This window comes from Notothenia coriiceps, unplaced genomic scaffold (assembly GCF_000735185.1).
Source record: "Notothenia coriiceps isolate Sejong01 unplaced genomic scaffold, NC01 NC01_scaffold00037250, whole genome shotgun sequence".
Taxonomy (NCBI): domain Eukaryota; kingdom Metazoa; phylum Chordata; class Actinopteri; order Perciformes; family Nototheniidae; genus Notothenia; species Notothenia coriiceps.
The window spans coordinates 4191163-4204269 of record NW_011369951.1 but is presented as its reverse complement, the minus strand read 5'-3'; the positions used below and the strand labels follow the sequence as shown (position 1 = coordinate 4204269).

General features: G+C 40.3%; 2 protein-coding genes and 1 long non-coding RNA gene across 6 annotated transcripts in view; 2 read left to right on the top strand and 1 right to left on the bottom strand.

Moving 5' to 3' along the window:
* Positions 1–4287, top strand: part of LOC104966716 (uncharacterized) — a 13082-nt gene extending 8795 nt beyond the window's left edge. Inside the window, exons 3-4 of the long non-coding RNA XR_800665.1 lie at positions 959–963; positions 4213–4287. This is a non-coding gene — a long non-coding RNA (uncharacterized lncRNA). The remainder of the gene's footprint in view (positions 1–958; positions 964–4212) is intronic.
* Positions 1–13107, bottom strand: part of LOC104966729 (zinc finger protein Aiolos-like) — a 596491-nt gene that overhangs the window by 4564 nt on the left and 578820 nt on the right. The gene's annotated exons all lie outside the window — the stretch shown is intronic.
* Positions 7430–13107, top strand: part of prpf8 (pre-mRNA processing factor 8) — a 19641-nt gene continuing 13963 nt past the window's right edge. The window contains exons 1-11 of one of the 2 annotated variants that reach the window (XM_010795951.1): positions 7430–7575; positions 8395–8515; positions 8629–8797; positions 8984–9148; positions 9269–9487; positions 9586–9798; positions 10108–10233; positions 10362–10467; positions 10825–11015; positions 11150–11269; positions 11385–11574. In XM_010795951.1, the coding sequence (XP_010794253.1) occupies positions 8407–8515; positions 8629–8797; positions 8984–9148; positions 9269–9487; positions 9586–9798; positions 10108–10233; positions 10362–10467; positions 10825–11015; positions 11150–11269; positions 11385–11574 (1608 nt within the window). In that variant the 5' untranslated portion in view covers positions 7430–7575; positions 8395–8406. Of the gene's footprint in view, positions 7584–8394; positions 8516–8628; positions 8798–8983; positions 9149–9268; positions 9488–9585; positions 9799–10107; positions 10234–10361; positions 10468–10824; positions 11016–11149; positions 11270–11384; positions 11575–13107 lie in introns of both variants that reach the window. The other variant, XM_010795950.1, reaches the window with a different exon arrangement.

The following is a 13107-nucleotide window of genomic DNA, read 5'->3' as shown; positions in this document are numbered from 1 at the left end:
GAAAGGGAGGGCGAAAAAAGCGAGTTAAATTGTGCAGAAACGTACCCCGACTAAGACACTCTTGCGTGGTAGAGTCCGGACCGTATAGCATGATGTCGCAGAGGTCGCGAAAGCTTGCCGTTACAGGCACCAACAGAGGAGACTACCACGCTCAACGCGGGTTACGGCAAATCGCGGTGAAGACACTGCAGTATCTTCACAAGCTTTAGACCTAGTCAGACAAGTCTAGGCAACGTCGGGGAAAGATCTCTAAAACGCCATACCTCCTCTTCGACTTCCCCAGACACAAAAGACTGTGGGCCACCAAGAGGGACCTGTGGCCCCCGTTAAAAGTCACATTTCTGCATGTTTGCCACGTAAAAAACGTCTACTAATCCAAGTGGAACAGAAACGCGAATCAAAAAGGTAATTATCTTCATTGATTCCAGATATACACAGTATGAAAGAGTTAAAAGTTTCTTTGTTAGGTCAACAAACCTTCTAATCCAGTTACAAAACAAAACGACGTAAACGTCTTTCTACGTACGACCGTCAACCCTCCATTTACCACTCTACCGTCGTCGAGGAGGTCCGTAGAGCAAAGAAAAGCCAAAGTTTTAGGTCAAAGTCTATGGCTCAGTCGAGTCGGCAGTGGTGGTGTCCGACTACTACAAGACCTTATTGACGACCGACTTACGAAATTAAAACTTCACAAAATGACTTACGACAACCTCATGCATTGCAACTGTATGCTACAATATACGTCCTAACTAGTGTCCAACGATGGCGAAATTGTCCTTTGTTATGAGCAAATCATCTTTGCTGCGTTCTTTCGAACTTCAAACAAAGCAGCGTACGAGTTTTCACTGGTAATTGAAATAAATACAAAAGGAGTCAAGACGGGAGTGGTAAGGACGACCCGACTGTTTGACCCTAGGAGACCTTTGTTACGAGGTTTGTCCGTTTAGTTCTACCCTAGTCTTTATGGAATAAATCAAAGGGAGGTCTCCCCCCGCAATGTGTTATCCGGCAGGAGATAAATTTAGGCACATACGATTCCATAAGTAACTACACAATCCAAAGGAGATGAAAGACAACACGTACTAACAAATCAACAAACTGCCTATGGTCGACAGTTTCATATAACTATTAGTAATACACAGGCATGATTTCTTAATAAACATAAACAAAAACATGAAAGGGATACTAAATGGCATAACTTATTTCAGTTTCATTACATGCGTTTTCGAATTTTATCGGATTTCGTATTACTGCATAAAACGCGCGGGGGACATGACGCACGAGAACACGTTGTTTTTCTACAACTTGAACTGTGCGCGTACGTATTTCACCCGGGAAGCACGACGAATCACCCACCAAATATTTTAATAGTATATTGAGAGTGTTTCGGTGTCGCTACTTCTACTAAATGTACACAAAAGAAAGATAGTGTTAATTTTTTCGATACCGAAACTCGATACTTTAACTCTTAGTGACCTTAGCGGTTTCCAATTCGTAGTAAAAATATCAGAACATTCTTTGGAAAAGTCTCTAATAGGGCCTGTCTTTTGTGCAACAAACCATACTTGTCTGTAGGTTAGTTTAAACAAATGTATGAACTCCGAAATCACTACGGGAGGTGTGCGCAAGTCGATAGAAAAATTACTTTATTCTCAATGTGTTCCACGAAATTGAAAGAAAACTCAAGTTTCAATATACGTATGTGTTATCGGATTGTAGAGACGATTGTTTACACTAATAACTAAGTGCATAACTCCAAACTGTTGATTTGTCTCCAATGACGGTGTTTAATTGATTTTATCCGAATTAATAGTTATAGAGGTAAACGACCTCCACAAAGTTACTGAAAACAAAATCTAAGAATTTTTATCATTGAGTACTTATATAACATTGTCGTTATCTCCACACACACCATGTACATAATTTTTATATATGATGAACCATATAGTATTAAAGAAGAGTGACGTGGGCTGAATAATTGACATCAGTATTCTCCCAAGTGTTTATTAACCCCGTCTTCAACATAAATGAACTTTATACTTGCCTATGAAAGTAATAGATGTCAGTTGGAGACGGGATCGCAGCAAGGCTGTTTGTCCTAATAAGTTTAACGTGTTGCATGTTTTATCGAAAAGAACGAACCAGACTATTCCTCGCCTCAGACAACCTTAAAGTAGGTACCGCCCGGCATTTACCTAGTAGTTAACCGTGCCAAAGTACCTTTCCTTGTTTCTTCTCTTGCGCCTGGAGAACGCCAGCGAACGTTGCACAAAGAGTGACCTCTTGCGGCCGGAGACGAATGTAGACGTCGGTCGAGTCCAGAGCCGAGACTCTCCTTTTTTTAAATCGTTCCTTTCATAGTTCCAAATCACAACTAGACACTAAACCACATTTATCATAATACATCTTGACATCCTATTGGATGATACAATGATGGGGAAACCCATCATAAAATGGTCCGGCACAAGTCCTGAAATTATGTGGAAAGCTAAGCGAAGTCCAAATTCGCAGAGGGTCCTCAAGAAGGACATGTCGAGACTCTTATTAAGAGACCCGACGATATATTTATATAATTTTGTCCACCACTAATCATCCTGCCTAGTTTAATGATACAAACTTTTACTCTGCACCGTGAACATAACTGTGGTTGTTGTAACGTCTGACAGATCGTGGAAAGTCGGATAACGAAACCAATATATTGCGGTATGTGAATATCTACAAATCCTAAGGAGAGTACGTATAAAAACAGAAGAGTTATAAAAGTCACTTTCGAGACGAGATGTGACCTTTATGTGTTTAAATATATAAGTACAATTGAGGTGCTACTACAGGAAATTTACGGAAACAAGACACTCAGATTTGATCAAAAGTTTACAAAATGATCCGTCCTTAGAGGTACAAATTATCTCCACTTTGATTAATTAATAGTTCTGCTCAAAATAAAAAAAACAGCTAGACTGAATAGCTCATCTTAGTGATCACACAACATCGACACTAGGTTTGTACGAGAGTGTATCTACCTCCACCCAGCCCCATAGCGACCTGCACATTTATCGGGTGAAACGAGTGTCCAGACCACGATATACGTGAATTTCCAACTACACCATACACATACAAGAAAGACGGGGGTGGAACGTTTATCTGCCTGTAAAATGAGAGGCTACTGTAATAACGCAGACGTCTTAAGTGGAGACTGAAGTACATAATTTACCGCATAATGTCATAAATTGTGTAGTCAAACACATTGAGTCCTACTGTGAGTGAACTCGGACGACGGAAACAATGCTGCACGAGGCAGCGGTAGCGAGTCGTTCGCGCGGTGGCCGCCCCGCCCAGGCTGCAGTCTGTCACCGACGTCGATCGGTGGAGAGCAGAGACCATTCGTGGTTAGTTTGCAATTCGTCTCCTATCGCGATTTGACCCAATAATTCGACGTAGTCCCTCGATAAGGTCGACGCAGCTGAACTAACATTATGACGCGCTCCTTAAGGCACAAGAGACCAGGTGCGACCAACGGAACCTTGATACTAAGACAACACGCGAACGCACGCGTATCCCGCACTGACCTCCGTTACTTTGCCCCCTTTACGCTGTCATAATTCCAAATAATACTCTACATAATATACACATATATGTAATTAGCAAAACGAACGCCCACTAAAAAAGGAGTATTTAACTACGAGAGCACATACGCAGACGAGAGAGAATACAATGTAGAGAGAACACTTTACAATAATCCATTGTCAAGGTGTAAACCAAACACAAAACAGTCGTAACAAAATCCCCCAACAACAGCATGAGAAGGACTCCACTTATTTTGTTACACCGATACTATTGTAATTATTTGGTACGTAGTTCTAATAATTCCAATATTTTTACGTAACGGGTACGTCTTATAAAGGTTGCCTTTCATAACCAGGTTGAACCGTCGTGTTATACTTAGACCATATAGACTGGCAAACCAAAGAATCGGAACCGAACACTGTAAACGGTCACGCTGCAATGGAAACCAGAGGAGCCTACGCAGCTCTCCTTTCTGCTGATCTGTTTGGTATTTAGAAAAATCAAATGTATAAATATGCCTTATATAGGTATTGTCCTACACTATATTATTCAAATATAGCATGATAGGTCCACTTTAAACATTGATAAAGCGATTAAATGTTGTATAATTTTACTGTCTGGCCTTCTTATGTGGGACTTTTATTGTACCTTGAAGCAGTGCGAGGAATCATATTCCAGCTGATCTGGGAACTCTGCCACAGTTCCTCTGTAGGTCACTGTTGCCTCAGCCAGGACCGACCCTTTGGGCAGCTTAAAGAGTCGATAAGTGCCTGAAGCATAGCTGATGTCACCTGCAAAATGAAGAGCGGGCTCTATTGTAGAGTGAAATTATCACCACATGTCATTAAAGGTTAATGTTGCTTTATTGTTACCTGCTTTTGCTTTGAGCTCACTGTTGTAGATTGCAATCTGGCTGGCTGAAACAAGGCAGGGAGTGCTGAAACCTACGCTGTGTGCCAGTGAGATTAGATCTTGCCAAAACAGAGATCCACCCATTCCCTCACCTAGGACAGGAATCAAAGGTCACAGACAGAGGACATTGTGTGTCAGGTGTGCAGGTATTCTGCTGTTTAACATTGAATTCTTGATAATTATGCATTTAATTTACCCCACAGGACTGCATCTTCCTTCATGTGGTCAGGAACGACTTTGCTGGCATACATGTCACTATAGTACATTTCACCCCCCTCCTGTTAAAGTGAGTCAACAGAACCATAACAAGTATGCACCCTTTTTTTTTTAAAAATCAATGTTGTTGGAATATCATGACTAACCTTTAGGACATCGTAGGCCTGCTGCAGCACTGCTTTTTTATCAGAACACAAACAGAGTACACAGTTGGACCTGGATGAATTGGAAAGAAAAAAATAGATTTGTTTAGCAACTACTCAAAGCTGTTTTATTGTAATAAACCATAAAGTCACAGACAGATCCTCAAGAAGGGCTTTAAACGTACAGCACAACATCCATTGAGTCGCTCTGTACGCCAGCTTCATTGAGCTTCTCCATGTACCCCTGGACAAAAGTGATGTTGGGCTTCTCATGGCCGAACTTCTTCTGGTGATACTCAATGTACTGACGGGACGCTGCGATCTAAAGAAATGCAATTGAATTCAATGGAAAGCACAGACATCAAGTGTCAAATGTCGTGTGAAGATGCATGTGTGATCACCAGCTCCTCCGTCATATCGACGCCTGTCACATGTCCACTCGGCCCGACCAGTTTACTGAAGGCGTAGCAGTCTCTGCCGGAGCCGCTGCCGAGGTCCAGGACTCTGCAGCCCTCAAGCTTCGCTGGAAAGGGAAGGCCACAACCGAAGAATCTGGAGAAACATTGTTGTTGATGGCAAGAACTACAAAATCCATGTGCAATGATGGGAAGATGCTATAGAGATATTTGTGTGATGTAAAGGATGACAAAAGACTATGAATGACCAGAAAGAAAGAGTTTCACTCTTCTGGATGTAACATAACAACCTTCCTAACCCTAACAACTAAATTGAAGCCAATCAGGATTACATTTTAGTAATGTGTGAATCACAGTGGCAAAGGGTGATGTTTTTTTCTGCAACATGCTTTCTAATGTGTTTTTAGAGAGGTTCAATAAGAAATGTGTGAGTGAGCAGTGTATGTTTGATTTGTAGCCTGTCTGTGTTTTGTCCTCATGTCGTCACTGTGTAATCTAGTGCTGTTACAAAACTGTTAGTTCCTGTTAGTGGGCCGAAAATATTTTAAGATTTTACTCGTGTGTGTGTGTGTTGTTTGGTATTCCGTTTTTTTCTGAAAATGCAGACGATACAAAATTGCACATCATACCTTTTGGTCACCTCGGGGTGAACCAGGCTCAGGGCATCAGTGACACTCCTTGGCACCGGGCGACAGGACAAACTGCAGGAGGTTGCGCTTGTTTGCAAATCACAAGAGGACTCCAGTCGACTGCCATAGTACTTCTGCACACATAGAATGGTCAGCTTGCGGTAAACAACTTAACAACTGCTTTACCATTTGAATACATTATTTTACAGAAATGCTTCCAAATCAGGTACTTGTACCAGGGGGGCACTTACACAGTTACTAGGTACATATATAATGATGAATGTAAATATAATAATGCTCACTTTTATTCATTTTTTTATTTCCTAAGAAAATAAATAATACATATGTCCATGAGTCAGCTACAACTAAACACTATTACAATTGAGAGTGAGTGAAAAATCTAAACAGTTGGGTAAAAATGTAATAAATACACTAAATATATATAGGCTACATACAAATAACTAAAATAAATTAATTGCTGAAAAACAAAATCTCTAATTTCTGCTACAAAAAAAATGCAAACTTGACCAAACCAAGCTTATTGATAGTTTGAGAGTCATATGCATAGTTCATGACATATTCCTTTTTAACCTGAGGGGCAGTTTTGTATGTTGGATGCCAAAAAAGATTGGGAAACCTCACTACCATTACTTTGAAATGTATTGTGTACAGAGATAACATAATCACATTCATACATTGATTTAAGGAAGGTCAATATTTTGAACATGAGGAAAATTTTCATTGAGGTGTCAATGAAAGACGACTGAACGACCAGGCCGTTATGTAATGTCAGAACAAATTGAACTTTGCACTGAAGTCTGAAACAAACTAAAATACCTTCACGTTTTCCCTCACGTCCTCACAAGCCGACATTATGTCCGACAGCAGTACCAAACATAAAGAAGTAGGTGTAGTCTTTGTGAAAAACAATCGCTATGTTGTATGTGGTCTGGTCTCTTTGACTGTTTTAAGTGCTTCAGACCTGCCCCCATTCCAATGAGGCTACACTCTTCCTGTTATTATTTCACAATAAAAGTGGACTACCAAAACCGCGGTGAATTTGGTTTTAGGTTGGATATTCGACGGACATTTGCGGAACCGCCAGCACATGACACAACCAAATTCACCGCGGTATTACCAAAAAGCAAACCAAATATTTTAATATCTACAATAAAAGCAACGTAGAAACATAAAGCAACTACTTTCGCGGCAAGATAAAAGTGATCAAACTATTCTTCCAATTTTAAACGGCTTAAACAAATGAAACACATTAATACTTATAATTAAATTTGATACTGCATTGTTCATCTTCATATTTGTATAGTTATAATGTTATGTTTGTATCATAGACTAGTTTGTATACAATGTTTGTATCACTCCAACACTATAGGTGGCAGTCGTGCGCCGGAAACGGGATCATCCGGGTACTTGCAAAATTGCGCTTGTCCAACGTTTGCGTAAGTTTTCGACGTAGATCTCTAGCCGCTAAGTGCGAAGAAGAACGTATGTCCGGCGTACGGTTGACTGTGAATCCCACTGAACTGCGTCCATCGTGTGGCCGCCGTCGTGTTTTATAAAGACAGTCAACACAACAGAGCACCTGGAAAAAGGAACAATACAACTTTGAAAGAGAAATGATGTGGTAGTTGATTGTCTGTGGAACACGGCTGTCTGCAACGCTAAGAAATCCCACAGGTAGTGAGGTGGGTGTTATTTTCGTTGTGTTACTTATCACACAGTCGTTAGCTTGTGTGCTAGTGTTGGCTAACTTACCGCTTCAGACACGCATGGCCTTGATGACCAACTTAATTGTTCTGTAACTTGGTGTAAGCTGTGTTTTAAATAACAGCCAATTAGATTTGTAAAAGTCACCGAATCGAGTAATGAGTCAAGTCTGTCGTTATTTTGAAGTTGTGCACAACGTTACAGTTTCTTCCATACTAGAAGCCATGTTGAGCTAACGGCTAGCTTATTAGTTGAATGGTACTGTTAGCATTTGAGATTATGTGCAATAGTTTTATATGTATTTGTGGCAAAATAAAAGTACCTGTTTGTCTCACATCGCCAAGATTACATTTAATACAATCTATAAGGATTTCTCAAATATTGCATGGGTCATATAATGTGCGTATATTGTTACAGAACCAGGGACCACTCCATACTGTTCAGAGGTGGTAGGAGTACTCACATCTTGTATTAATGTAAAAGTAGAAGTACCAGATAGCAGTAACACTCTGTTACTAGTACAAGTAATCAAAATTCAGATTTTCAATTTAAGAATGATATATATCATATGTTTTGATTATAACTATTGATGCAATAGTCTTTATCACAGCTGTTAATGGTGGAGCTCATTTGAATTCATTTGGCTTTTATGAGTGATACATTCTCTTAACGGGAAAACATTGTTTATCTTAATAATTTTAATTAATTACATTTTAATTTATAACAAATAAACATGGACAACACATTCAGGAGCAGAATATGTTTATTAATGAAACTGTTTGTTTTCAGGTGCGAGACACCATGGCTGCTACCTTCCCCTACAGAGGGGTCCCTGGAGGGATGCCACCGGGTGTTCCCCCTCCCATACCTGTCCCGGACTACATGTCTGAGGAAAAGCTTCAGGAGAAAGGTACGTTGGCTCTCTATTAGCACAGAAAGTCCCCATTTTTGTTCAAAACTGCAATGTTTATGTTACAAGTGAGAGGTGATTAATTGTGTTGTCATTGTCCTCCCACTCAACAGCAAGAAAATGGCAGCACTTGCAGGCAAAGCGCTACTCAGAAAAGAGAAAGTTTGGCTTTGTGGATGCCCAGAAGGAAGACATGCCACCTGAGCATGTCCGCAAGATCATCAGGGACCATGGAGACATGACCAACAGAAAGTTTCGCCATGACAAGAGGGTGTACCTCGGGTAAAAAAATGATCAGATTAGTAAACAATTTTGTCAATTAAAAAATAGAAGGTTTTTTTTTGCTAGAAAGTAATGGACATATACTCTTAAACAGATTTTTTTGGTGCACAAGTTCTTTTTTGTTAATTGGTTAGGAAGATTTATCACTACCGTAGCTTATCATGTATGTTTGTTTTGCTTGAACAGTGCCCTCAAGTACATGCCCCATGCAGTGCTGAAGCTGCTGGAAAACATGCCTATGCCCTGGGAACAGATCAGAGACGTGCCTGTCCTCTACCACATTACCGGAGCTATTTCTTTTGTGAATGAAATCCCTTGGGTCATAGAGCCGGTCTACATCGCACAGTGGGGGTAAGTGAAAGCTTGATGCTATTCATTTGTCATTTTTGTTGGACATGAAACTAAATGTATGTGCACATTTAGTTTATAATAAATATATCTAATCATTTCTGTATTGTATCCTCCTCAAAGCACTATGTGGATCATGATGCGACGTGAGAAGCGTGATCGTCGTCACTTCAAGCGGATGCGATTTCCTCCATTTGATGATGAGGAGCCGCCGCTGGATTATGCAGACAACATCCTTGATGTGGAACCACTGGAGGCGATCCAGATGGAGCTGGACAATGAGGAGGACTCTCCTGTTGCAGAGTGGCTCTATGATCACCAACCCCTCAAAGACGCAAACAAGTAAGCCCTCATGTCATTCTTTACAGACAAACATTTAAAGTTCATATTTAGATTACGTGTAGCCAGCAGAATTGAAATGACACTGTTTTCCTCTTCAGGTTTGTGAATGGCACCACCTACCGTCGCTGGCAGTTCACACTGCCTATGATGTCCACACTGTACCGCCTGGCCAATCAGCTGCTCACAGACCTGGTGGATTTCAACTACTTCTATCTGTTTGACCTCAAGGCCTTCTTCACTTCCAAGGCCTTGAATATGGCCATCCCTGGAGGACCAAAGTTTGAGCCACTTGTCAGAGACATCAACCTTCAGTAAGGGCCTCTTGCCTTTTTAAATAAATTAAGATCTTTAGACTCAATACTGTTTTTTATTTAGCAGATGTTGCGCTTACTTTGCATGAGCACAACTTGCATGTTCATGTAAAAAAGGTTGTTTTAGATTCTTGAAATTATTTGACTATTTAATTTAAAATACTTTGTATGATATATAATAATACATTACATTTATATAGCGCTTTTCCTGGTACTCAAAGCGCTTACAAGCAAGCAACAAGCAATATATGTTCTATGTATCATTTTATATGATTTGTGACTAAGTTTATCCTTCTGTGTCTTCTGCAGGGATGAAGACTGGAATGAGTTCAATGACATCAACAAGATCATCATCCGACAGCCTATCAGGACAGAGTACAAAATCGCTTTCCCCTACTTGTACAACAACTTGCCGCACTATGTCCACCTAACCTGGTAAGAACTTAATGAATGAATGAGTTATTTCTTATAGATGTAAACAAAGAGCCGATGTAACCCTAATATAAATAAATAAAACATGAAGTGTCAGTATTGAGTTAAAACCAATGACTTTACCCTTACAGGTATCATACACCCAACGTGGTGTTCATCAAGACGGAGGATCCAGATCTCCCAGCGTTCTACTTCGACCCGCTGATCAACCCTATTTCCCACAGACACTCTGTCAAGGTAAGTTTGTTTGATTGTGGCTAATCATCCATATTTGGCAGCTGTGAAAAAGATCACTTTTATTCGCAATGAAATTAGAGAAGTAGATTTTGAACAAAATCCTCTTACAAAGGCGCACTTGCATTGGTCTGCTTGCCCGTGCGTAAGAACTGGAGGAATATTAAAATGAATGGTGACTTTATATCTGACTGGCTGCAGTAGCAGTTGGCCTCTTCATCGTTCAGACATTATTTCTCATTATTTGAAGTTAAGAGTTTAAACTGATAAGTGGTTAAAGTATCTGCAGAAGTATCTGTTCTATTTAAAAGTAAAGATTCTTGAACTCACTTTTCTTTTTAAAATGTCCTGCCCCACCAGAGTCAGGAGCCTCTGCCTGATGATGACGAGGAGTTTGAGCTTCCTGAGTATGTGGAGCCCCTCCTCAAGGAGACCCCACTCTACACAGACAACACAGCCAATGGCATCGCTCTGCTGTGGGCACCGAGACCCTTCAACCTCAGATCTGGTCGCACAAGGCGTGCCATTGATATCCCCCTGATCAAGAACTGGTGAGCAAAATAACAACATGTTGAGGGGAATGTAGGATGACTCGCAGATTGCAAAGAGCTGGGTTTGCCATGTGGGAAATGTAATTTTGTGTATCTCATTCATGTGATAAATTGTTGTTGTTCATTTTCTCCAGGTATCGTGAGCACTGCCCTGCAGGACAGCCAGTGAAAGTGCGTGTGTCCTACCAGAAACTTCTCAAGTACTATGTGCTCAATGCTCTCAAACACAGACCACCCAAAGCCCAGAAGAAGAGGTGAGCATCATTGGAAACTTTATTTTGATTTCCTTTTTAACCCATATTTATGCGAAAGGGTTTTTGCTCATCAATTGTTTTAAAATAAAAAGATTTTCCTTCTTTTGCATTTCAGGTATCTGTTCCGCTCCTTCAAGGCCACCAAGTTCTTCCAGTCCACCAAGCTGGACTGGGTGGAGGTCGGTCTGCAGGTCTGTCGTCAGGGTTACAACATGCTCAATCTGCTTATCCATCGTAAGAACCTCAACTACCTGCATCTGGATTACAACTTCAACCTGAAGCCGGTCAAGACACTGACCACAAAGGTACAATCTCCAGAGCAGAACTACCTGTTGTTGTTGTTGTTGACATTGTATGTGCACAGTGTAGGTCAAATGTAGCTTTAATTATTAGGGGTGCACCGAATGGGAAATTCTTGGCCGAAACCGATACCGAAAATAGGAAACAGTTGGCCGAATGCCGAAAGGCCGAAAATGATTAATAGAAATATATATAATGTATACATTTTTTACCAATGTTGTTCAGCTGCCTGATTATGGAAAAATACATGATTATGGCAAAACTTAACTTAATAATAATCACTATTATGGGTCCATAAAACATTTATTCAGTACTTTTGAATGCATACAGTACATTAATTCCAAGTCAAGTGTATTTTATTTTTCTCTGTAGGAGAACTACAACAAAGTGCATTCAGAACAAAGCCAAGGTGCTTAAAAACTGCATAAACATCTAGGCCAGTAGGCCTGCAACAAAATAGTGTAAATAAAGACTGGCCAGGCCTTCAACAACAACAAATGCACCTATAAGTGCATTCATACAAATGTGCAAACTGGATAAATCCACATGAATGTAACTATTTACAAATGAAATTACAATTGAATTTCAAGAATCTGTAAATAAGGCTGTCTGTCCTCATAAGCAAAGTAGTAAACATTGTATAAAGATACATAAAGTGAAAACTGGATACAAAATCCACAATCAATTACAAATTAAATTACAATTTCAAGAATCTGCAAATAAGGTGGTCTGTCCTCATGAGCAATGTAAACAACATTGTATCATTTAGATACCGAAAGTACAATATATTGAACACTGTGCTGCTGTCATTTCCCCCTAATGATAACCTGAGATGGTGAATTATAACTCACAATGAAAATTGTTCAGGAAAGTGGGTATAGAGTAGACATGTAGAACTAGATAAGCTTATGATAAGCCAGCCTTGTCTACTTATTAAGGAAAAGTGGGAGGTTCTTTTTAATGAACATTAGCTTCTCTGCTTTATCAGCCATAAGTCTGTTCCTCTTCTCATCAAGCACATGAGAGGCAGCGCTGAACAGTCTCTCGCTGTCAGTGCTTGTGATTTGATCATACTCCGCATATTTGTCCGGGTGTTTTGATTTCAAGTGGTGGAGTAATCCCGAAGTGGTGAAAGTCTTTGCAGTTACACCCCCTCGAGAAATGTCAGATGAACACGTTTTACAAATCGCAATCCGCGCCTCTTTCTCTGATATTTTTAAATATCTCCAAGCGGCAGACATGTTGGCTGTGAGCCAGCCGCGAGCATGGTCGCGCGCCGTGCTTGTCGCCGCGTTTTGATTACGTCATCACAACAACACGTTAGCTTACCAACGTAACCCTGTTCTCTGACATTCGGTGATATTTTTTCGGTGCTAGAACCCTTTCGGCCGAAACGGCCTTTTTAACCATTTTCGGCCGATAATTTACGGCGGCCGAATATTCGGTGCATCCCTATTAATTATGTTTTATTGCACTTCTGTTGGAAGCTTAAAAACAAATATTTACAATCTGATGGTCAAAATCAGTTTTGTATTGTA